The sequence below is a fragment of the Stegostoma tigrinum genome, chromosome 5 (assembly GCF_030684315.1).
Source record: "Stegostoma tigrinum isolate sSteTig4 chromosome 5, sSteTig4.hap1, whole genome shotgun sequence".
Classification (NCBI taxonomy): Eukaryota; Metazoa; Chordata; class Chondrichthyes; order Orectolobiformes; family Stegostomatidae; genus Stegostoma; species Stegostoma tigrinum.
The window spans coordinates 86795250-86821299 of record NC_081358.1 but is presented as its reverse complement, the minus strand read 5'-3'; the positions used below and the strand labels follow the sequence as shown (position 1 = coordinate 86821299).

Below are 26050 nucleotides of genomic sequence, written 5' to 3'. Positions count from 1 at the left end.
GATCTGCAGCATATTCTTGCCCTGCTGGGAATCTGAATATAGCTGATTTGATTAGTGAAAGAAATCGATCCAATGAACTTAATCATAGTTTTCTCAATCTGGTAATTTTGTGTGAAAAGCAATGGGTACAGTCGGCTAGGATATCAATAGTAATTGGAATGTCAACATTTATAAACAAATGCGAATCCAATATCAGCCTTTTCTGTTTAAAAATGGCTAATATGGAGTCAGGTCAGGTTGAAAAGACCCCCTGGTTCTTAAGAAACCTGGATTTGGATATTTCATGATAATAAAATGTGAGGCTGGATGAACACAGCAGGCCAAGCAGCATCTCAGGAGCACAAAAGCTTTTGTGCTCCTGAGATGCTGCTTGGCCTGCTGTGTTCATCCAGCCTCACATTTTATTATCTTGGAATTCTCCAGCATCTGCAGTTCCCATTATCTCTTTGGATATTTCATCATCGTTTCTTATGAATTCAATTTTTGCTAGCAATACAAACATGCAAATAAAGGATGTTTTTTGAAGAACCCAAAGTTAGCACGGTCATTTGAACTTGGTGCTATGTTCAAACAGAACATATTTTCACTGGGCCAAGTACCTTAACCTGAAGTCTGTTGGTCGTAAATTGATGCGGTCGATTTCAGTGCTTTTGAAAGGCATATAAGTTTTTTTTATCTGTCATGATCTGATTTTCTAAAAAACCTCGTTCATGTTCAATTGAAATAAATACTTTGTCTTAAGACCACCTATGGGTGACTGTCAGTGTGGAGTTTGCACGTTCTCCCTGTGTCTGCGTGGGTTTCCTACAGGTGCTCTGGTTTCCTCCTGCCTTCCAAAGATGTGCAGGTTAGGTGGATTGACCATGCTAAATTGTCCATAGTGTCCAGGGATGTGCATGTTAAGTGGATTAGCAGGCTTACGGGAATAGAATGGATTGCTTTTTGGAGGGTTAGTGCAGATTCACTGGGCTGAATGGCCTCTTTCTGTACAGTAGAAATTGATTTCTTTGTCAGTGACAATCTTAAAAAAAATCTGTTGGATTGCTTTGATTGACAATCTGTCTTGTGTAAGTTAGAAAAAATTCATGTAGTTTTAATGTGCCATTTCCAAAGGGCTATTGTCACGCGATTATGAATGCTTGGCTGGTATTAACACCTAACTTAGCAAGGGGTTCACAGTTTGATTTATACTATAAAGAAGCTATCAAATAATTCACTGACTTTGATGTGGGGTCTGGATCAAAGTTTGTTTTTGAGAGATTGGAAAACTCAAGATTTATAAGCTTTCAATAGGGTTTTGTGAATAGAGCTTTTTTTTTAAACTAACAAGTATCTTTGAGTTGGAGTTGCAGTCAATTGTTAGAATTGTATTATTTTTATTTCCACATATCACTCCTAAGATCTGTCCAAGTTGAATATGGGAGGTGATGGCCTAGTGCCATTTTCACTGGACTGTTAATCCGGAGACCCAGATTATGTTCTGGGGACTCGGGTTCAAATCCCACCCTGGCAGATGGTGGAATTTGAAATCAATAAATATCCGGCAGCAAGAATCTAACGATGACCATGAATCCATTGTTGATTGTTGGAAAAACCCACCTGGTTCACTAATGACCTTTAGAGAAAGAAACTACTGTGCTTCCCTGGTCTAACCTACACATGACTCCAGACCCACAGCAATGTGGTTGCCTCTTAGTTGCCCTCTGGGAAATTAGGGATGGGTAATAAATGCTGCCGTGCCAGTGACGTCCTCATCCTGTGAATGCATAAAGAAAGTTGAATACTGAGCGAGTGGTGATGGATGTGGCAGTGGGCATGAGGGTGCCAGGATAGGAGGGGCATGCAGACCATTTGGAGTGGATAAGGGGCATGAGCCAGAATAGGCTGTGAATGTGTCGAGGTGGTGTGGCGCATGGGTAAGAGGCTTGAGTTGGAATGAAAGGGCCATTGAGGTGAGGATATAAGTTGGCATGGTGGGGCCACTGAAGCTATGGAGGAGCTCAGGTGTAGATTGAGGATGTACGTTGAGGTAGAGAGGGGCAATAAGAAGTCAGCAATGATGCCTATTGACCTAACAGTTTCAAAATTTCTGAAGGAGGGTCCTACCCAAAACGTCAACGTTCCTGCTCCTCTGCTGCCTGGCCTGTTGTGTTCCTCCAGCTTCACACTGTGTTATATCTAAAACAGCTGACGTTGCTTCCAGTTGTTATCAGGCCTTCTGAGCAGCAAAACATTCCTAGTCAATAGTCTGATCAGACCATAGTACTGCTCTTTCTTTAGACCAAGAGAGAGAGAGAAGATTGATGGTGGTTTAACTTGAGGGTCCCCCATGCCTCAGGTGAGATGAGAGGTTGACTGAGAAGGAGGGGCGTTGATGGTAACCTCTACCAGTGCAGGAGTTGAACTATAATTCCTTTCTGCGCCATAATCTTATGTTCCAACATGAACATGTTGCTTCCCTCAAATAATGGAACTGTTATCTTTACAAACATACTGTGTTATAGGACCTCTGATTTCAGAGTTTGTATTTTTTAAGGCAGTCCTGCTGAAAAGGGATCTGAGAAAACTAACCCTCTCAGCCTGTAAGAAAATTAGTGAACCTGAGATGGGGAAAAAAAACACATCTGGGATCCTGAAAATGGCCAATCTTCATGCTGATTCTATATTTATGCTGGAAACAGCAGGACAGGCATATCTGGAGCTAACGGACAATGAATTTAGGACATGAACCTTTCCTCAGAACATTAGAGACCATCGCTGAGACAGTTTGTCTGTTCTACCATGGATGCTACCTTCCTCGCTAAGTGTTTTCATTTCAGATTGCCATCATCTGCAGTACTTTGTTTCTACCATTCAACATGTGAAATGCTATGCTACCCTTGCTCAAAAATTTTAGTTATTATTTCAGAAAATGATTTCTTTGATTTTAGTAGAAATAATAGACTGATTGGCATCTCTTCTTATTTTCCAGATATGGTTACAGAAGTATGGCTATCTTCAAGCTAGTGAACCCAGAATGTCAGTATTACGCTCTTCACAGTCCCTGCACTCAGCTGTAGCTGCTATGCAGCAATTCTATGGAATTAAAGTTACGGGGACTTTGGATGAAAACACAATAGAGTAAGGAATACCTGTTTTCCCCTTCGACCAACACCAGCTCACAGGTGTTGTCTATGCCTGCTAGAGTTCTGTCATCTCCTATTTGTAATTCACATGAGAAACAGTGCTGTCATTTTCAATAAAACCAGAAAATATAAGATTTCTCCATTTCATCTTAAGTGAAAGTGCTCTTATTAATGTAGTTAGAATGTCTGAAGGTAGCAGGAAGTGTAAAATATTCATTTATATTCAGTATGTACCTTCCAATCATACAGATGAAGGCTTTGCTTCTGTTCAGTTCCACAGTTGTGCACAGCCATCAGCCAGGCAGTCTCAGCTCTAATGAAAATACTTGCCAGTAAGTTGCAGATGCAGATAATTGAGAAATAATGTTCAACCTTGAAGAAAGACTGGAAAGGTAGCGTTAGTTCCATAATAATTTAGCATTGTACATTGACAGGGCCAATCCTGAGAATCGAAAATTGTTGAAAATCCAAGTTGCCTTTTACATGAAGGATGTTTGAGACAGTTTCCAGTCTGTATATATTCACACAAACTATTTTATTGGAACAGCTGAAGTTTAAACATTTCAAATTTCCCAACATATCTCATCGAAAATGTATCTCCTGTATTCTCTGTGACCTTTAAAAGTTCCAAACAAGCTCCATCTCTTCCACAAATTGACCAGTGAAACCTAACTGAGTCCTACCAAAGGATGGCAGTTTGAAGTTTAAGAGCCTCAAAGCTATTTTCCTCATTGGAGTTTGATGTTCTCATGAGTTTTACATTTCTCTTGGCCAAGCCATTAGATTCCACGTGGGAGGCTGGAAGATCACTTGTGAGGCAGTGCAGAGAGGAACTTGTATCTGTCATGTCTTGTCTTGGTATGAGCAGTGGCCATGTAATTTCTCAGGCCAGCTAGCTCTTCCCACCTGGCATTTGTATAGTATTTTATAAAGGAAGAAGTACGTGAGGTTTGTTGCCATGTCTAGCTAAAACTCAGTCTGGTAGTCGCCTCATATAATGCCTTTATCTCCTAGAATTAAATTGGAATTCCAAGTGGCCCAACAGTTGAATGTCAAGTCTGAATTTTGCTTGATAAATATCCTTGCACAGCAGTACAATTTAACGGTTGACAATAATCTCAACAGGAGGAGGTGTTAAGATTGCATTTTAGCATAAAAACAGAGATATCAATTGTCATCATTATCTTGAAACAGCACCTGAACAATCATGAGTGGCTGTTAGTCTGTGTACTAGATATCTTGAAAAAGAATAACGATGTCTATATTGTCACCTTTCTTTAAAAGAGAAATTCAACATTACAGAATGAATATTTCTCTTAACTCAACGATAAAAGTTCTCATTGCAATAATATTTTAAGTTGAAAAATTTTAAGTGACAGCTGAAATTTCAAGCTTGAATAAGTCTAAATTTTAATGAACAATTATGGAAAAACTACTTCAGGATATGAGAAGAGGCATTCATTACATTAATTGTGATAAAATCAGTACCACAAATCGAATATTATATTGTTGTGGGGACAGAATTACGATGTTTTATTGCAATTAAGATTAGCTGATGATGTTATTTGAAAGAAGAACAAAGCCATATTTTGACATATGGTTGATTGTCCTAAAAAGCAAAATAAAGTCAATATATTGTTATTAATTGCAATTGGCAATAAAAGCGTTTCCTCTCGAGTGTCTATTGTATTATGCAGTTGATGCTCCCTTCCTCATGCTGTGTAGAGCATAGGTCATGTGGAGCCACACTGTGCAAAACAAGATTTAGATCTACGCTCTTGATATTTTGCCAAAACCACCATTAATATAATGTCTGACTTTGAATTAGTGCTAGACTTTAATAAAGTTGATGCATCAAGTTGAGCTGATTTTGACAGACTAAGCAACAGGACCATACCTGCTTGATGCTGAAAGTGGAGTCAAGGGCACTGCAGTGGTGCAGTATGTAGAGCCCAACAATGCTGTAGAATAGCAAGATAGCACATGGGGCCACACTCACAGAAAAAGGTAGTAGTGTAGTAGTAATGGGGCTAGCCATCCTAAATGTTCAAATTAACGCTTGGTGTCACAAGTTCAAACCCTGCCAGACAGTTGGTGGAATTAAACAAATTTGGAATCCATAGCTAGTGTTAGTGGTGATAGCCATGAAATGATCACTGAGTTCTCCATGTGGAAGTACATAAAATTATGATGGGGTGTATAGCAGCAGCCTTTTTTCCCAGAGTGAAAATTGCAAGTACTAGTGAGAGGGGGAAAGTTTTGATGACAAAATATATTTGCAGAGAAGGTAATGGGTGCCTAGGAGGCACTGCCTAGGGAGGTGGAAGGAGCAGATAGAGAATGTTTAACTGCCTTGTAAACAGATACATGAACAATATTGGAATAGGAGTTACGGACCATGTGCAGGCAGATGGGATTAATTTAGAACGACACCATGTTTGGCAAAGACATAGTGGGCTGAAGGACCTGTTCCTTTTATGTATTGTTCTCTGTTCTACAATCTATTAAACATCCAGTGATAAACCTATTGCAGTGATTGTACTGAGGTCACCTAGGTGGACATCATAGATTATGAGTTCCCTGACTGGGGCTGTTAACCTGGTCCATTCAAGGATCCCTGCCTGACAGATAAGAACAGGACTGTCAGACATCCTGATGGAGCTGGACCAGTTTCAAGGACTCTCCAGGTAAAAATAAAGGGTGACTTGGTGGTGGGATAACAACCTCTGTGGAGTTATTTCCCTGGCTACAAGAGAAAATCATCCTCCTGAGAAATTAGCTTGCAAGTCTTCTTTGAGTTGGAGTAAGCATTTCTGGTATCATGCCATTATCTTGGAAGCTTGACTGATTCAATTCTGCTTTTGAAGACTGGGCCAAGTGTATGGAAAGAATATTTTATTTTTTCTAAGCAAATGTCATTGGGGGAGATGAAAAGCATTGAGTAATTTTCCTGACAGTTTGTGGACCACAGCCTTTTTGGTTATTAGGAGCCTAACTTTCTCTGAAGCACCAGATACTAAAACCTTTCAAGAGTTGATGGATTTATTTAAGGAATATTATGATCCTGAACCCACTGTAATTCTGAGATGCTACTGATTTTACTCAGCAATTCAGAATTTTTGACTAAGTTAAGATGACTGGCAGAAACCTATGACTTTGGTTTAACCATTAATGAGATGCTGAGAGATCATTTGGTATGTGGGATTAATGATGTAACCATGCAAAAGCACCAAGTAGCTAAAGCCCAACTAGACTCCAAAGAGACACTACAACTAGCTTAATAGATAATAAAATGTGAGGCTGGATGAACACAGCAGGCCAAGCAGCATCTCAGGAGCACAAAAGCTGACGTTTCTAGCTTTCTTGTTGGAAAGTGTGGCAAGTGAATCTTATGAGTCGCAAGGTATTCTGATAGAAGTGAACGCCCCCGCCAGTCCAACTGAACTTGGGGGACAGGCAATTGAATACAAGATAATGGCATGATACCAGAAATGCTTACTCCAACTCAAAGAAGACTTGTAAGCTAATTTCTCAGGAGGATGATTTTCTCACTAAGGCCATATCCTGAACAGAAGAAACAGTTCCACAATTCGGCAAGGCCTGCCCAATGTCATCCGCCTTCCAGCAAATCAGAAGGCTGGAAAGTGAAGGAATCATTAAAGAATCCAGTTTGTAGACTGCACCAGTCATACTGAGTGTGAAGCCCAGTGGGTCAGCTTGACTTTCTGGGGATGTTAAGCAAACTGTAAATAGCTTTCCACAGTTGCATAAATACCCAATCCCAAGAGAATTTATTTGCAAAGCTGGCAGGGGGCGCTGTCCTTCATGAAGCTGGAAATGAGCCATGTGTGCTTACATAGAACATAGAACAGTACAGCACAGAACAGGCCCTTCAGCCCACAATGTTGTGCCGACCATTGATCCTCATGTATGCACCCTCAAATGTCTGTGACCATATACATGTCCAGCAGTCTCTTAAATGACCCCAATGACCTTGCTTCCACAACTGCTGCTGGCAACGCATTCCATGCTCTCACAACTCTCTGCGTAAAGAACCTGCCTCTGACATCCCCTCTATACTTTCAACCAACCAGCTTAAAACTATGACCCCTCGTGCTAGCCATTTCTGCCCTGGGAAATAGTCTCTGGCTATTGCTACAATTGCTATTGGATGAGGATTCCTAGAAGTATGCTACGATTAATACCCATAAGGGTTTGTAGCAATATACAAGTCTGAATATTTGGAGTATTGTTAGCCTGAGCAATTTTTCAGCAAACAGTCCGGATTATTCTATAAAGTGTACTCCACGACGCCAGGTTTGTAGATGATGTACTATTAACAGGGAAACCCCTCAGTAGCATTTAAAGAACTTGGGCGTAGTCCTTAGACATTTCTCCCAGTCAGGTGTATGCCCTAAAAAGGGAAAAAATAATGGGAGTTCCAGGTACCCCAAGTGACATATTTGCAACAAGACCAGGTTATACCCATTGATCAAAGGTGCCCCGGCTCTCACATCATAACCAGAGCTTCGGTCTTTTCTTGGACTGGTGAATTTATATTTTCTTTGTATGTGGCATGTGGGCATTGCTGGCTGTGCCAGCATTTATTGCCCATCCCTTGGTGCCCTTGAGAAGGTGGTGGTAGTGAGCTGCCTTCTTGAACCACTGCAGTCCACCTGCTGTGGATTGACCCACAATGCCCCTTAGAAGGGAATGCCAGGATCTTGACTCAGTGACAACGAAGGAATGGCAATATATTTCCAAGGCAGGATGGTGAGTGACTTGGAAGGGAACTTGATGGTGGTCATATTCCCATAAATCTGCTGCCCTTGTCCTTCTATATGGAAATGGCAATGGGTCTGGAAGTTGCTGTCTGAGGATCTGTGGTGAGTTTCTGCAGTGCACCCTGTAGATAATACACACTGCTGCTACTGATCATTGGTGGTGAAGAGAATGAATGCTTGTGGATGTAGTGCCAATCATGTGGGTTGGTTGGCCTGGATGGTGCCAAGCTTCTTGAGTGGTGTTGGGGCTGCACTCATCCAGGCAAGTGGGGAGTACTCCATCACACTCCTGACTTGTGCCTTCTTGATGGTGGGCAGACTTTCAGGAGTCAGGAGGTGAATTACTCATGCAGCTTCTGACCTGCTGTTGTAGACACTGCGTTAATGTGGTGAGTCCAGTTGAGTTTCTGGTCAATGATAACCCCCAGGATATTGATAGTGATTGTAACACTGTTGAATGTCAAGGGGTGGTGGTTAGATTGTCTGTTATTTGTATTGGTCATAGCCTGGCATTAGTGTGGTGTGAATATTACTTGCCATTTGTCAGCCCAAGCTTGGATATTGTCCAGTTCTTTGTCCATTTGGACATGGACTGCTTCAGTATGTGAGGAATCGTGAGTGATGCTGAACATTGTGCAGTCAACTATTACAGAAAGTACACACGTAACCTGGCTTCATTCCGAGCACTGTTCCATCAACTCTTAAGAAAAGAGTCAACCTTGGAAATAGTCACATATTCAAGCCATAGCCTTTAAGGAAGTGAAAGAAACAGCTATCATCCTCAGGGTGTTGGCGCACTATGATCCCAAGCAAGATCCAGTATTGACATGCGATGTCTCCCCCATAAGGCATTGGGTTAGTATATGCTCATAGGTGGCCCAGTGAAGAGGAACACTCAATACCATATACATCCAAGACGATGGCTAATGTAGAGCATAAAAACACCCAGATAGAGAAGGAAGGTTTGGCAGTTGTGTTTGGAGTCAGGGATTTCCACCGATACTTTTACCGGTATAAATTGTAATAATAACGGACCACAAACCTCTGCTAGGATTGCGTAAAGAGACCAAAACTGGGTGGCTCATAGCTTCAGGCTGAATTCAGCACTGGGCTCGAATGCTCAGTGCATATAATTACAAATTGGAACACTGTCTGGAGACCAAGTAACAAACGTTGATGTATTGAGCCACCTCCCACTGGCAGATACACCACCAGTGGTACTGCCACTGAAATAATCTGTGATGGTTTTAAATTTTCTGGACACATGTCAAGACACAGCTGACAACATCAGACTTCAGACACAGTAAGATAATGTCCTGGCAAAACAGAAGGAGCTGATGGTGATGGTGGGGGGAAGAAAAGGGCTGTCACACTCAGAATGGAAACCTTTTTGGATCCAGAGAGACCAGATCACAGTAGAAGACAGCATATTATCAGTGGGGAGCAAGAGGGATTGTTCCAAGTAGAAGTCACAGCCAGGCTGAGCCATACCAGGACAATCCAGAGGTTTCCAGAATGAAGGTGCTTCGAAAGAAGTTACGTCTGATGGCCAGGATTGGATGCAGACGTAGCTACGTTGGTGTGGCAGTGCCCAGAGTGCCAACCGGGACAAAAATTACCGCCAGCAGCTTCTCCACGTTCATGGGAGTGGGCGGATAAACCCTAGATCCAGTTACACACTCACTGTGCAGGTCCTTTCATGGGCTCAATGTACTTAGTCATTGTGACTCCCTCTCAAAACGGCTGGTTGTGCGTCGAGTTCATTCGTCAAACACAGAGACAATGATAGAAAAACTGTGCTCATCTTTTGCAATACATGTACTCCCAGAAGCATTAGTCACAGATAACGGGACATCATTTACCACCAGGGAACTTGAGTATTTCCTGAAGTTGAATTGTATTCATCATATAAGGCCAGCTCAATATCATTCATCATCCAAGGGTTTGGCAGAAAGAGCAGACCAAATTTTGCAGGCAGAATTAAAGCAACAGCCTACGTCTGCACTAGATACCAAACTGCTCCAGTTGCAATTTGATTATATGACCACTCTTCATGCAGCTGCAGGGATGGCTCCAACAGATTTGCTAACGGGGACAAGAGTCTGATCTTCCCTTTCCGGGGTGAGGATTAAACAGTATCAGGAATGCCAGTGCTGGATGCAAGACTCCTCTAAGCGAGAGAGTCAGTTTACTTGAGGGGACGAAGCTTGGTGTAGGAACCACAGCAATACTCCTGCATGGGTAAGATGCACGGTCCATGCGAGATCAGACCCAGTGACGTATAAAGTTTGTGTAGGTTCGACGGACCTGGATAAGCATATGGATCGTATGAAAGCTACAAACATGCAAATTGTACAAGAGCAAAACATGCCCAGCTCCTGGACAGGCTTGCCAACTGTTCCAGAACCTGTGGGTTCTCCCTTTCCATCAAGTATTGAAGATATCTCAGAATCTGAGATGAACATGGCAGATGTCACCACATTGACGCCTTTGCCACCTGAAAGGGAGAATAAATTTCTTTTGAAATGTTCTGGGCACAAGAAGCGAGCCATTGTGCATTACACACCACCCATATCAGAGGCAGAGTTGGAGGAATATGATCTGGTGCTAAAATACCCAAGGAGGAGCTGCAAAAGGTAACAGAACCAACCTCTGGCCTCGGACTTAGAGCGGGAGGTATTGAGTGATAGTAACGAGGTCGGCCAGATGGACCTCACAGAATTTGTGTTTCCGGACTGGGCCTGTTAATCTGGTCCAATCAGGGAGCCCTAGCTGACAGATAAGAACATGAGGGAGCTGGTTCTGAGGGAGCTGGATCAGTGTCAAGGACACTCCACGCATAAATAAAGGATGAGTTGGTAACTGATTTCTGTGGAGTTATTTCACTAATTTCCCTTGAGTGGAACTACAGAGCAAAAGCAATATGGAAAGGTAGATAGTTAAAGCTATGGCCACTTGTACAGTAGTTATCACCTGTTTACATATCCGACCATACTTTATGACCTGGAAGGAAAGAGGGCAGGTTTAAAACAAAAGAAATTAGATCTATCCTGCCAAAATAGTAACTTGAATGACTTCTTTTTGTGCACTCAGGAATTTAAACATTGTTTAAAAGTGTTTCTAACTTGTTTGTGTAGATGCTTTTGATTAACCAGTTCAGGCATATGAGGGCACAGGTGTGACTTGAACCTGGTACCTTTTCACTCAGAGGTACTTCCACTAAGAACACAAGAGCCAGCCTCGTCCTCACCCTCAACAACTTCTCTTTTGACTCCTCCCACTTCCTACAGACTAAGGGGGTGGCCATGGGCACCCGCATGGGCCCCAGCTATGCCTGCCTCTTTGTAGGTTACGTGGAACAGTCCCTCTTCTGCACCTACACAGGCCCCAAACCCCACCTCTTCCTCCGGTACATTGATGACTGTATCGGCGCCGCCTCTTGCTCCCCAGAGGAGCTCGAACAGTTCATCCACTTCACCAACACCTTCCACCCCAACCTTCAGTTCACCTGGGCCATCTCCAGCACATCCCTCACCTTCCTGGACCTCTCAGTCTCCATCTCAGGCAACCAGCTTGTAACTGATGTCCATTTCAAGCCCACCGACTCCCACAGCTACCTCGAATACACCTCCTCCCACCCACCCTCCTGCAAAAATTCCATCCCCTATTCCCAATTCCTCCGCCTCCGCCGCATCTGCTCCCACGATAAGACATTCTACTCCCGCACATCCCAGATGTCCAAGTTCTTTAAGGACCGCAACTTTCCCCCCACAGTGATCGAGAACGCCCTTGACCGCGTCTCCCGTATTTCCCACAACACATCCCTCACACCCCCGCCCCCGCCTCTTAGGGCGGTTGTGGCGGGGGCGGGGGTGTGAGGGATGTGTTGTGGGAAATACGGGAGACGCGGTCAAGGGCGTTCTCGATCACTGTGGGGGGAAAGTTGCGGTCCTTAAAGAACTTGGACATCTGGGATGTGCGGGAGTGGAATGTCTTATCTCGTTCTCACACACCACCCTACCAACCTCCGGATACAACGCATCATCCTCCGACACTTCCGCCATTTACAATCCGACCCCACCACCCAAGACATTTTTCCATCCCCACCCCTGTCTGCTTTCCGGAGAGACCACTCTCTCCGTGACTCCCTTGTTCGCTCCACACTGCCCTCCAACCCCACCACACCCGGCACCTTCCCCTGCAACCGCAGGAAATGCTACACTTGTCCCCACACCTCCTCCCTCACCCCTATCCCAGGCCCCAAGACGACATTCCACATTAAGCAGAGGTTCACCTGCACATCTGCCAATGTGGTATACTGCATCCACTGTACCCGGTGCGGCTACCTCTACATTGGGGAAACCAAGCGGAGGCTTGGGGACTGCTTTGCAGAACACCTCCGCTCGGTTCGCAACAAACAACTGCACCTCCCAGTCGCAAACCATTTCCACTCCCCTTCCCATTCTCTAGATGACATGTCCATCATGGGCCTCCTGCACTGCCACAATGATGCCACCCGAAGGTTGCAGGAACAGCAACTCATATTCTGCCTGGTAAGCCTGCAGCCATATGGTATCAATGTGGACTTCACCAGTTTCAAAATCTCCCCTTCCCCTACTGCATCCCTAAACCAGCCCAGTTCGTCCCCTCCCCCCACTGCACCACGCAACCAGCCCAGCTCTTCCCCCCCCACCCACTGCATCCCAAAACCAGCCCAACCTGTCTCTGCCTCCCTAACCGGTTCTTCCTCTCACCGATCCCTTCCTCCCACCCCAAGCCGCACCCCCATCTACCTACTAACCTCATTCCACCTCCTTGACTTGTCCGTCTTCCCTGGACTGACCTATCCCCTCCCTACCTCCCCACCTATACTCTCTCCACCTATCTTCTTTACTCTCCATCTTCGGTCCGCCTCCCCCTCTCTCTCAATTTATTCCAGTTCCCTCTCCCCATCCCCCTCTCTGATGAAGGGTCTAGGCCCGAAACGTCAGCTTTTGTGCTCCTGGGATGCTGCTGTGCCTGCTGTGTTCATCCAGCCTCACATTTTATTATCTTAGCCCTATTTTGTTCTTGCATTTTGCTACACAAGGATGATATGAAGATGTTTAAGCATTAATGATTACAGCAATGGGAATGACACTCTGATAATGTACCTGCTTCAGGTTTTGGATTCTCTATTGCTGCTCAACAGCGCCTAATTCAGACCTGCTGAAGTACAGGATTTCTTCTTGCAGAACTTAGAAAGAAGGTCATAATTCCTTCGCTAAGAAATGTGATTATTGTATTTTTTTTCTTTCTGTACTCAACTTCCCATTAACATTTTATTTAATTTTTTGATATGAATCCCACACTTTAGTGACATGTCTGACCACAGTTTTATAAGTGTTTCATTCCTTTTGGTGAAAAGCGGCATTCTTTACCTTTTCACTAAAGTGCATATTTTATATGAAGTGCAAGGTGTTCAACTCTTTTTGATAAGTCAAATTCTGTTACCTTGAAAAACCACTGACTTGGGTGAGTCATGAGAATTAATTACTAACTGGCAAAGTATGTGCCCGTGGAAATGTAATAACTTTTTTTGACTAATTTTCTGAGGAAAATAAATATGCTTTGTAGACTCCATAGCATTTTGGAGAAGGAGAGCATTCAGTCCACCATGTCTGCAGACTCTCTACAGGACCATTCCAAAACTGGCTCGTTTTTCCCATAGCCCTCCATCTCCCTCTATTTACAATGCTTATCAGCCATTTCTTCCAGTTTTCTGTGTGATGTCCACACTCTAAATTTATGGCACTTGGCTTCTGTGCTTGCCAACTCACAACTGGTGTCTGTTCACTTGAATGAGCAGAAACTGTGGAGAACCAAGGGCCACAGTCTAACAATAAACAATTACAATGTGCAACTTCTCTATCATCTCAATTCTGTGACTGTTTTCGGATTTTGAGGTGTGGAGATTTGGTGCAATGTTTTTCAATTATCGCAGAAATGGCTCAGAACGCCTGGACTAATTCACTGCAGCAAATGAATAACAGTATCTGCTATTAGTCACACTGCAGCTCAAAAAAAATCTCACTAAGTTCTTATAAATGGAAGCTGATAACAGTGCAGTGATGGTAGCTGGGCATCCTGCAGTCTGTGCAAATGGGGCAAGCAACAGGATATCTCCTTAATCAACCAGATTGAGAAGTAAGCAGTGGAAGACTGGCGAATGAAATGTAAATTAGTGGACATATTTTGTGCCAAATCAATTACAGAGAGAGAACATTACAAAGAGAACAAAGAACATTAGATTGAGAGAGGAAAAGAAATACAACAGAAAAATGTACATTTAGAAATATTAAAATTAACATTTTTTAAGCCTCCAATATGTAATATTTGTAGAAATTTTCAGACCAGGTTTTCACTTGATAGAAGGCTCAAAATTGGCAAAGACATTAGAAGTAATATGTCCCCACTTTGAACCTGGAATTACCATTTTTATGAGAATGGGGTTGAGAGTGTCGCATGGTTCAAGCGCGATATCTCTTTTGAATACAACATACCATTTAAGTTATCAACTGTTTCCACTGAATTGGTACTTTGGAATCCTTGATGCCCAGAGTTCAAATTATGGAGATAGACCTGTTTGCAGTGTATTTCTTTTGGATACCCAGAATACTGCATGGGAGAGTCGGGCGGTGGTGGCGGGAGGAGGGAATTTCAGGTATCGTTTTGGGGGTGTGTTGTTGGGATCAGGGATTATTTGGAGAGGGTCAGCATGGCCTTCTGAGATTTTTAACTTTGGAGGATGATACATCTTCTGTCCAACTTGTGAATTCACACCAGGAAGTGTCAAGAAGAGTCAAATTTGTCAAGAACTGTAAATAAGTGTTGAACTATTCAAGAAATGTCAGGGTGACTTAAGAACGACAAAGCACTATCAAAATGTGTCAAGCTGTTAAGTTTCAAGACGTTAAAAATGATCAAGCTGTCAAAATCTGTGAGAAAGTGTTTTTGTGAATGAGAGTTCTTTTCAATAGAGGGTGATCTGCAAACTAGAATTTAAGTGACAGAACGTCTTTTTCTTGGGTGAATTGATACATGTGGTTACTAGATAGGTTGACATGAAGGTGAAGGAGGAAAGGGTGGAAGTAGGCACTAATTTGGCATAGAATTATGAGAGGTTATGCCTAATGTGTAGAGGGACATTGGTGATGTGGTAGTGGATTGGTAGAAGGTCATAGGGTGGCATAAAAAACATAAGAGGTTATAGGGAATCGGTGGAGGGTATTAGTGTCAAAGGTTGGCATGATGCATCATGGGTAATTAGAAGGATCACGCGCTGAGTCTGAAGGTGAGGTCTGGAGGAACCTTTTATATTTTATTTTTACTTCAGTTAATGAATGCAACGCCGCAGCCCTACTGCAGGCTTTCTATCAAGCTCAGCTGAGGATTTGGCAGCCTTCACTGCTCTTCCTGGGTAAGCTGGCCTACCTCCCAAACCAGCCTGCATCTACCTGCACTAAAAAGGAACGTATGCGTAGCAATTTTTAAAGGTCACTTTTGCAGAACCAAGATTTCTTCCACCTGGGAACAAAATCTGGTGCGCACATTTTTCCATAGTTTTTAATCAACCCGTTCAGACGCATCATGAAACACGTCTGGAGCAGGTGGGATTTGCACCTAGACCTTCTGGAAGCTACCACTACAGCATTAAAACCCCAGGCTCATTTTTTAGTTTAGTTTTTTATTTTAGTTTTCTCTAGTGTCACGTGAGTTGATTACCAATGATTAGCAATCATGCATTTCAAAAATAGTTACACTTATAATGTTAAGACTTATCTTCCCATTGCAAATTTTGTTGGTGTCTGCCCTGCAAATCATAGAATCCCGACAGTGCAAAAACAGGTCTTTGACTCATCGAGTTAACACCAACCGTCTGAAGACCATCCTAATTATATCCAACTGCCACCCTATCTCCACATTTCTTACCGCTTATCCACCTAATGTACACACCCCGAACGCTATGGGACAAATTAGCACAGCCAGTCCACCTAACCTGCACATCTTTTGGGCAAATCTAGCAACCTTATGTCATTCATAGTCTGTCTCACCACTGACATTCAAGTGAAATACCAAGTCCATAAAGCTAATGGCAGAATGGTGTAATTCCAGCAACAATTTTTGATTAGTGGCACAATACCACACACAAGCTCCCTATCTGAAATAGATGTATGTTAGAAGCATAAATAACGGTGAACATCATTAATCCCATTATAATTTGGACAGCAAAATGCAGCTCAATGAATTTGCCTGAGAACCTATGACTGCAGTTGCCTTAGAGTGTCATAACAACAGCAAAGGTAGTTTTTTTCTTGAAATGGATGACATGTAATCTTTCTTTCCTAAAGTTTAAAAATGTGCAACTACTTACTGCTATATCTGCCTCACATGACACAGTTACAAACCCCTGTTAACTGTGCCACTGTCATAAACAGACTACTGCGCAGCAACCGCACGTAATTGGAGTAGGAAGTCAATCCAATTTGCAACAAAATGGATGCTGCCCTTAATGTGAGACCACCTGGAGGAGGTGTTTTTACATGTCTTTCTTTTCTAGTGTAGCACACTTGTTATCTCAAATGAAAGTGATTCAAACAGTCGTGTTGATTTAATTAAATTGAGACAGGAAAAAGTGCATGTTACAGTGTGAGTGGAATATTTTGCATATGCCTATTTGTAACTTTTCATTGCCTGAGAAACAAAAGCTTCAAACCAGCTGCTACTTCTGACATATCCAAGGCTCCCATTATTCTTACAGAGTGGCTGAAGCAGTTTAACAACTGTAAATGATCCATCCATTTAGTGGTCTAGATGATCATACAACGAATTAAGTGTTCTGAAGAACATTGCCTTTGGCCCACTTTACATTTTTCAATCACTGAAGCATCCACTTCTTTTTTTACGTGGTGCTTCTCTATTCTCTGAAAAACTGTTGGGACCACCAACTTGCCCAATCTCTAAACTAACCCCTAAATTAGCATTAGAGTGAGGAGGAGCAGTTGCAGCCAGAAACATATAAAGGGCAGAAGAATCAGGCAGCATACCAAAGGACAGAAGACTCAAATAGACTGCATTTGTCAATCTAGAATATTTTACTTGAATGGTGCATCTGATGGTTTCATCTAGGCTAATTTTGGGCACTTGCAGAAATTAAAAGTGGCAAGAAACCTCAACTTTTCCAGGATCATATCCCTCCAAAGCACTCTCCAGGACACCTATTTGACTCCATGTCTCAATGATATATGCTGTTTCATTCAGTTACTCAATTCATCCAAATTGATGTCACCTTCAAGCAACAGATAAAAAGATTTAGCAACTTCTTTACCATCTGATCGCATGCATTGGCAACTCCTGAGCCTCACTTTCTTCCTGCTGGCACTATAGCAAGGCACAATATCCAATGTGACTTGGCCATGAAATGTTACTTGAATAACAAAGAATACACTGCGTAAATTCTCCTCTTTCTGTAAATAACTGCGCAAAAAGGATTGAAGACCAAAGGGCACTGACTTAAGGTGACTGACAGAAGAAGTAATGGCAAGTTGAAGAAAAACATTTTAACACAGTTTGCAGTTAGAATTGGGAGTCAATGTGTGACAGGATGGTGGAGACAGATACAATCATGCCTTTCGAAAGCAAACTGGATAATTACTTTGGGAAAACAAAAATTGCAGGACTCCAAGGAACTGGGACTGGAAAGTTACTCCTGAAAAGACCCAGAACAGACGAGAAAGGCCAAATGGCCTCTGTGCTACAACCGTCTATGTTCATTTGAAAAGCATAGCATACTCCTAACAATATATTCATCTTATTTACAGAAAAACAAATTCTATACTTGCTGAGATAATGGGAACTGCAGATGCTGGAGAATTCCAAGATAATAAAATGTGAGGCTGGATGAACACAGCAGGCCAAGCAGCATCTCAGGAGCACAAAAGCTGACGTTTCGGGCCTAGACCCTTCATCAGAGAGGGGGATGGGGAGAGGGAACTGGAATAAATAGGGAGAGAGGGGGAGGCGGACCGAAGATGGAGAGTAAAGAAGATAGGTGGAGAGAGTATAGGTGGGGAGATAGGGAGGGGATAGGTCAGTCCAGGGAAGACGGACAGGTCAAGGAGGTGGGATGAGGTTAGTAGGTAGATGGGTGGGAGGAAGGGATGGGTGAGAGGAAGAACCGGTTAGGGAGGCAGAGACAGGTTGGACTGGTTTTGGGATGCAGTGGGTGGGGGGAAGAGCTGGGCTGGTTGTGTGGTGCAGTGGGGGGAGGGGACGAACTGGGCTGGTTTAAGGATGCAGTAGGGGAAGGGGAGATTTTGAAACTGGTGAAGTCCACATTGATACCATATGGCTGCAGGCTTACCAGGCGGAATATGAGTTGCTGTTCCTGCAACCTTCGGGTGGCATCATTGTGGCAGTGCAGGAGGCCCATGATGGACATGTCATCTAGAGAATGGGAGGGGGAGTGGAAATGGTTTGCGACTGGGAGGTGCAGTTGTTTGTTGCGAACTGAGCGGAGGTGTTCTGCAAAGCGGTCTCCAAGCCTCCGCTTGGTTTCCCCAATGTAGAGGAAGCCGCACCGGGTACAATGGATGCAGTATACCACATTGGCAGATGTGCAGGTGAACCTCTGCTTAATGTGGAACGTCGTCTTGGGGCCTGGGATAGGGGTGAGGGAGGAGGTGTGGGGACAAGTGTAGCATTTCCTGCGGTTGCAGGGGAAGGTGCCGGGTGTGGTGGGGTTGGAGGGCAGTGTGGAGCGAACGAGGGAGTCACAGAGAGAGTGGTCTCTCCGGAAAGCAGACAGGGGTGGGGATGGAAAAATGTCTTGGGTGGTGGGGTCGGATTGTAAATGTCGGAAGTGTCGGAGGATGATGCGTTGTATCCGGAGGTTGGTAGGGTGGTGTGTGAGAACGAGGGGGATCCTCTTAGGGCGGTTATGGCGGGGGCGGGGTGTGAGGGATGTGTTGCGGGAAATACGGGAGACGCGGTCAAGGGCGTTCTCGATCACTGTGGGGGGAAAGTTGCGGTCCTTAAAGAACTTGGACATCTGGGATGTGCGGGAGTGGAATGTCTTATCATGGGAGCAGATGCAGCGGAGGCGGAGGAATTGGGAATAGGGGATGGAAGTTTTGCAGGAGGGTGGGTGGGAGGAGGTGTATTCTAGGTAGCTGTGGGAGTCGGTGGGTATCAATGTGGACTTCACCAGTTTCAAAATCTCCCCTTCCCCTACTGCATCCCTAAACCAGTCCAGTTCGTCCCCTCCCCCCACTGCACCACACAACCAGCCCAGCTCTTCCCCCCCCACCCACTGCACCCCAAAACCAGTCCAACCTGTCTCTGCCTCCCTAACCGGTTCTTCCTCTCACCCATCCCTTCCTCCCACCCCAAGCCGCACCGCCATCTACCTACTAACCTCATCCCACCTCCTTGACCTGTCCGTCTTCCCTGGACTGACCTATCCCCTCCCTACCTCCCCACCTATACTCTCTCCACCTATCTTCTTTACTCTCCATCTTCGGTCCGCCTCCCCCTCTCTCCCTATTTATTCCAGTTCCCTCTCCCCATCCCCATCTCTGATGAAGGGTCTAGGCCCGAAACGTCAGCTTTTGTGCTCCTGAGATGCTGCTTGGCCTGCTGTGTTCACCCAGCCTCACATTTTATTATCTATACTTGCTGATATTTTTAAAAACAGTGCATCCCTGTGCTGCCCAACTATTGGTTGACAAAAACTGCCAGAGACTTGGCATGTATTGCTGTCCTAAGATTTTGCACTGTTAGCCAAATGGGCTTCAGCACTGCATGTACTCTGCCACAGATCTGTCACCTCATAGATCCAGTACTGTCAAAGTGACAGAAGGGTTTGTCTCTCAACTTGGCCTTAACAAGATGACACTGATCACGAACAGTTCCACAGCTGTAGTGTCACACTGTGAGAATCTTGTTCTTCTACTTGTAGAGTAAAGGTGCTAGAATGATTGATTGTCATTGCACTTATGCCCTGTCATGGAAGAGAGATTTTTGGCAGCAAATGCCAGTGTCATCTCTCTTCAGGCTTACTTTTTGTTTGTCCTTGTCCCAAGAGGTTGTCCACTTTTTTCCCCCCAATGTCATCTTAAAAAAATCTATGTTATTTTGTTTCAATCTTATGTATTTCCCTCATCTGTCTGTTTGCTCAGTGATGCCTGCATTACCATTCTGCTGCCAATGTGGAATAAAGATCTGGGTTATTGAAGCCATGGATATATTCAACCAAAACGACGGAAAGAAAACATCCTCAAAGCATGGTGAATGTTGAATCTGCATAGCGTTTTAGAACAAGGTGGAGGTGTTGGCCTAGTGGTATTGTTGCTTTTCTATTACTCCAGTGACTTGGTGATCTAGGTTCAAATCCTGCCATGATTGAAATTGAATTCAATAAAAACCTGGAACTAAGAGTCTAATGACAATCATGAAATCATTGTTGGAGAAAAGCTCTTCTAGCTCGTTCACGTCCTCTAGGGAAGGGAACTGTGATCCTTATCTGGTCTGGCTTATGTGTGACTCTCAACTCACAGCCATGTGGCTTATGCTTAACTGCTGTATGGGTAAGGAATGCTGATCTAGCTAGCACATCCTGTGAATGAATAAAAAGAAGAGTTACCCTGTTACTTGAAGTGTCCTGCACATTTAGTATTTTACAGACAAATTGAGCTAAAGGCAGCTGTTATGCTAATTAGCTGAGAAAATTTTCATGGAACTTTCTTGCCTGGTGAATGATAAACCTTTTGGTGTTGTGGTGGCTTAATGATAGCCTAACAGATGGGGAGGAGATAGGGAAGACAAACATCTGGGCCACTGTATGTAACAATAGTAACCTTCATAAGGTCATCATGGAAGTTAGTGGACGAGATATGGTTTCATCAAGGCCCTGTATAATTACAGAAAGCCATCCTTGCTCTTCCACTGAAATCCATTTTCTGTATAGTGAGACAGGAGCCAGTTGTAGCTCTTTCCCTCACCACCTAGTGGAATTGAGCCAACTTGTTCATTTGAATCTGATACAATCTTTGTTAGCATTAAAGCATGCAATGAATTTACTCAGCGTTATTGATGATTTACTATTTGACCTAACTTTGAACACTATATACAACTGTTAAATCATCTGAGATCTTTCCAAAATTTAAATTGCACTTGCATAATTATAGGTGAATGATTATACTTTGCATGCAATTTTACTTAACCCCAGCCAAGTTAACAAGGTGTAGAGCTGGATGAACACCGCAGGCATGAAGTTATGATGTTAGGTTTGATATAATGATGGACAATGGGAGTCATTTTGGCATTGTACATGTTGCAGCAAAAAGAAACATGAAATGAATATGAACGTTCACAATTTCCCAAATTCAGATTGCAGTGAATGGACATCATCACTCATACCAATGTTTAACAAACATGCTTTGAACATTTCTCTAAAAGTAAACGTGTGCCCCTTTAATCAGGTTAAGTTTGTAAGCATATGTGTTGTACCTCACCTTTTTTCTGGCAATTGTCCATTTTGGTAAAGTACATCAGCACAAATTGCTTATAAATCAGACTGTTGGTTCTATGTAATTGCGTTGTGTGTAGAGTTTGCTTTAGTTCACTTTATTATGTGAATAATGACACCTTAATAGCTTCATTTTTTTTATTCTGTCCCTTGCTTCTTTCATGTGATATAGTGATATCACCTTGAGGTGAGAACCTGTTTTGTTTGTCTTGTTTAAATATCTCCTCATGTTCAGAGATATTTCAATTTTGCTGTGGTGTGTGAACTTATTTATTGTAAACAGTAATGACTGCCATCCAAATATAGCTCTATATTTTGAAAGTTAGGTACTATAAATAAGATTATTTCAGAACTGTTTGTTGTCATTGATATAAAATAAGTATTTCAAAAGTGATAGGAAGAGAGCTAGACTGCCAGAATTTGAGTTTCCTCATGAAATAATTAAACCAGTTAACAGTTATCAACTGGGAAGTATGTTAGCAAGTGGTTAAAGCACTTAGTCGAGGATCAACATGAATTAATCTTTAATTAATTGTGCTGTTAAATGCAGACCTTCTACATTACATCATGGGGATTTTTTTTGCTACTTAATCACCATTATTATGAAAAAGATGATTGAAATTATAGCTTCTGGCTTATTTTATTTCATATTTTAATTATTAAAATGACATTTGTTCCATTTATGCATATTCACTTGAAGGTTTATCCAGTGCACCAAAAATTTTATCATTGATATTTCAACTTTGAAAGAAATACTCCTTAATTATTCGGGCGTTTAGCAAAATGCAAAGGTACATTGAAATGTTTGTAATCAACCACTGTTTTAAAAGACTGACATCAACTGATGGAGAAGGGTGGAGATGGCTGAGTGATAATCATGAGTAAAGAATGGATTATGATCTTATAACCAAATGATTAAATGGCATAAATATAACTCATTAATATTTACAATCAGATTTTAATCAGGCCCATTAAACTTTCATAATTTTCAGTTGGAATCTTTCTCTGGGAACTTACCTGTGATGAGGCAAAGTCTAATTCAAAAGGACTAAAACTCTCATCAGATCTGATAAATAAGAATAGCAATTATCTATTGGAATTCATGGGGGGGGCTGTGAGTCTTGACTGCCCCTGCCAGGTGGGAAATGAAACATTGGTTGGGTGCCTGTTTTGCAGTGATCCAACCCCACTGTTAACATTCTAATTAAAGTGGGTTAGTTCAGTTGGATGGATGGCTGATTTCTGATGCAGAGGAAAGCTAACAGCATGGATTCAAATCCTGCACTGGCTGAGGTTAAGATCTCGGTCCTGCCTCCTCAATCGCATCCCTGGCCTGAGGTACAGTGACCCTCATGTTAAACTCACCACCAGTCATCCCTCCAACGAATGAGAGCAGCCCTCTGGGACCAAACTTACCTGATGCAAAGATCTAATTGCTTCAAAGGAAAATTACTTAAAGAGTTAATCATGTGGTGGGTCTATTCTTGCTAATTTGTCAGGGCAGTTAAATTTAGCCCTCTCTCCTTAAAGAACTGAGGAATAGTGCCACAAGCTCTCGAATTGAGGTTTTCATTCAAAAGAGCATTGAGAGAAAAATAAAGCAGTGAAGTTCGTTGTTAAAAAAGGAGAACAAATGCAACAGTTTAAGGATATGTTCTTTTATCTTTCACAGCTGGATGAAGAAGCCGCGCTGTGGTGTGCCTGACCAGTTTGGCACCAGCGTTAGATTTAGCGTTAGAAGAAAGCGTTATGCATTAACTGGGCAGAAGTGGCACCACAAACATATCACCTACAGGTACCTGTATACACACGTCACCAAATAAACATTGTGTCTCATTTATTCATTGTATGTGTCCCATAAAGATGAAAGAAAAAAGAGGTGTCAGTACTGTAAACCTGAAAGATAAGCAGGAAATCCTGGAAATGCATAACCTGTCTGAAAAATGAAAGAGAATGATTTCAGACAAAGGTCACACTTAAATATTCCTCTTTTTTAAGTCACTGACCTTCCCCGCACTTTCCTGTGACTGTCAGTGATCTGTAAAATATTACTTCCTAGAAATCTGCCACGGACCGGTGAAAAAGTTGTTTTTTTTCTGTGGGCTATGTGTAAACTAGAATGCATGCTAGCAAGCTTGTTACATACTTAATATGTTTGGTGTGAAAACAAGCATGATCAATTGTTGAGTGAAATAAAAATTATTTCTTTGCTGTCCTGATTTGCTGTCATTTCAGCTGTTTGAGATGCACTTGCTTGAACATAATTTTGACAGGAAAGCATAATGATAAGCTCCCAAGACTGGAAACTGTGATAAATGCAAACATTTTCACAATAGGGTAATCATTGTGTATTCTTAAAAGGAAGCCAACCTGCTGTCAGTGCGTATCACAGTTTGGATATCATTGTTTAGATGTATTAAGCATGACTTAATTTCCAAGGGAGGATAATAGTGGAAGTATCAGCAATTTTCCAACAGATTTGATGTTTTTACACTTTGGGTGGAGAAATGCAGGGACTTCAGGTGGGAAGGATAAAACTACCACAGCTATATGGTGCATGGAGCCATTTAATTGAGGGAGTGAAAAGGAATGTCAAGCTGGTCGGGCACAGTATAGTTCAAGGAATATAGACACTGTATGTAACAGCTGAGAGTTACATCTGAAGGCAGTAGTGCCTGCCTACTGCTTGGATTAGGGCATTCAACAGGGCCGGGGAGGAACTGGTGTGAGAGGGAAAGGATACAGGGAAACATAGAAAAATAAGAAACATTAGTAGGCCATTTGGCCCTTTCAACCTATTCCCCCATTTCAATATGATCATGGCTGAGCATCCAACTCACTACCCTATTCTCACTTTCTCCCATATCATTTAATCCCCTTTGCCCTAAGAACTGTACCTAACTCACAGAAAACATTCAAAGTTTTGCCTCAAACACATTCTGAGGCACAGACTTCCACCGGCCTACCATTCTCTGGGTGAAGAAGTTACTCCTCATTTGAGTTTGGAATGGTTTAAGGTATATCTAAGACTGTGACCCTGGGTTCTTGATCCAATTATTGTGGTGCCTATGGGTAGCAGCAATGTAGGAGAACTAAGACAGCAGTTCTGCTGAGAGAGTGCAAGCAACAAGGCTTCTGATTGCCAGGCCTTCCACAACGGGGGTTACTCAAGGCACTTGCTGACTCTTCAGAAGATGCGTAAGATTTCTGTCACTTGAATTGATATCTTCCCTTTGTTTTGCTGTTGCTTCACATTCTGTTTGGTGCTGCACAGCTAACTCTCTTGTCATTTAATTCCTCCTGTCTTCCACCCATTCACAGGCCTTCCTTTTTGTTATTTTGCCATCCTGTGTCTAACCTACGTTCTATTCCAGCATCTTATAGTAAATGCAACAGCGAAACTTCTAACTGAGGAACCTCACATTTCGATAGTTGAGCATTTGTTTCTACAATTCAGTGTGCACAAGTTTTATATGCACAGTAAGCCATTTGTTCTAAATCTGTGAATCTAACACAAACTTAATCAAAAATCTTATTCTTGTTTCAAATCAGTGTACTTCAGACTGACACCTGCTTAGAAATTTTTTTGTTAAATTTATTCATGGGATATAGATGTTGCTGACCAGGCCAGTATTTATTGTCCATCCCTAATTGCCCCGAGATCAACTGAGAATCAACGACATTGCTGTGAGTCAGGAGTCACATGTAGGCCAGACCAGTTAAGAATGGCAGGATTCCTTCCCTAAAGGACTTTAGTGAACCAGATGGGTTTTGCTGACAGTAGTTTCCCGGTCATCATTAGACTGTTAACCTGAGGGGGGTTTTTGTATTGGATTCCACCACCTGCAACAGCAGTATTTGAGTTTGGATCTCCAGAACATTACCTGGATCTCTGGTTTAATAGTCTAGTGATAATACCAGTAGGACATCGCCTCCCACTAGTGTCGTGTTAGCAAAGAGCAGAACATAGATCAAGGAACAGTGAAGTTCTTACTGCATGCTTTGGTCGTTGGCACTTATGCTTATGTTGTACTATAGTGCATTGCTGCTGTTCTGTGGTCCTTTCTGATGACATTGTACCATGGCTAAGAACTGTATTTTGAGAACACAAGAAATAGAAGCAGGAATAGTCCATGCGGTCTTTGATTTTATCCCATCCTCCCTTGCTCAAAAACTTACTGTATTTCTAAATTTTCACAGTTCTGTTGAGAGGTTGATGACATGAAATTTATGGTTGCGGAGACCCCGTGGCAGCTCTCCTATGGCACTTCTGGGAGGTTCATCAGCATTAAATCAGAGTTAGGTAATGTGCTGGTATCATGGAGGTTTTCCAGCTCCCTGCACGTTGAACAGTTTGCAGGGATTTCTCCTGCTGAGTGGTTGGCCTACCTCTGAAACCTGTGAACTTACCAGTACCTTGCAGAAACACCAGCAGGCTGGAAACACTGGGAAATAGGGCATGACCTCCATCTTGCTGTTCTGTTATCCACCCCACCTCCCCCACTCACAGCCTACTCCTGCCATTCAGGAGAATTATTAAATCCTGCCCATTTATTCAATGTCTCCCTCCGTGG

At 42.8% G+C, this 26050-nt stretch overlaps 1 protein-coding gene across 1 annotated transcript in view; it reads left to right on the top strand.

Moving 5' to 3' along the window:
- LOC125452081 (matrix metalloproteinase-16-like) overlaps positions 1-26050 on the top strand; it is a 233385-nt gene that overhangs the window by 70988 nt on the left and 136347 nt on the right. The window contains exons 2-3 of the mRNA XM_048530053.2: positions 2972-3120; positions 23149-23271. Of these exons, the coding sequence (XP_048386010.1) occupies positions 2972-3120; positions 23149-23271 (272 nt within the window). The remainder of the gene's footprint in view (positions 1-2971; positions 3121-23148; positions 23272-26050) is intronic.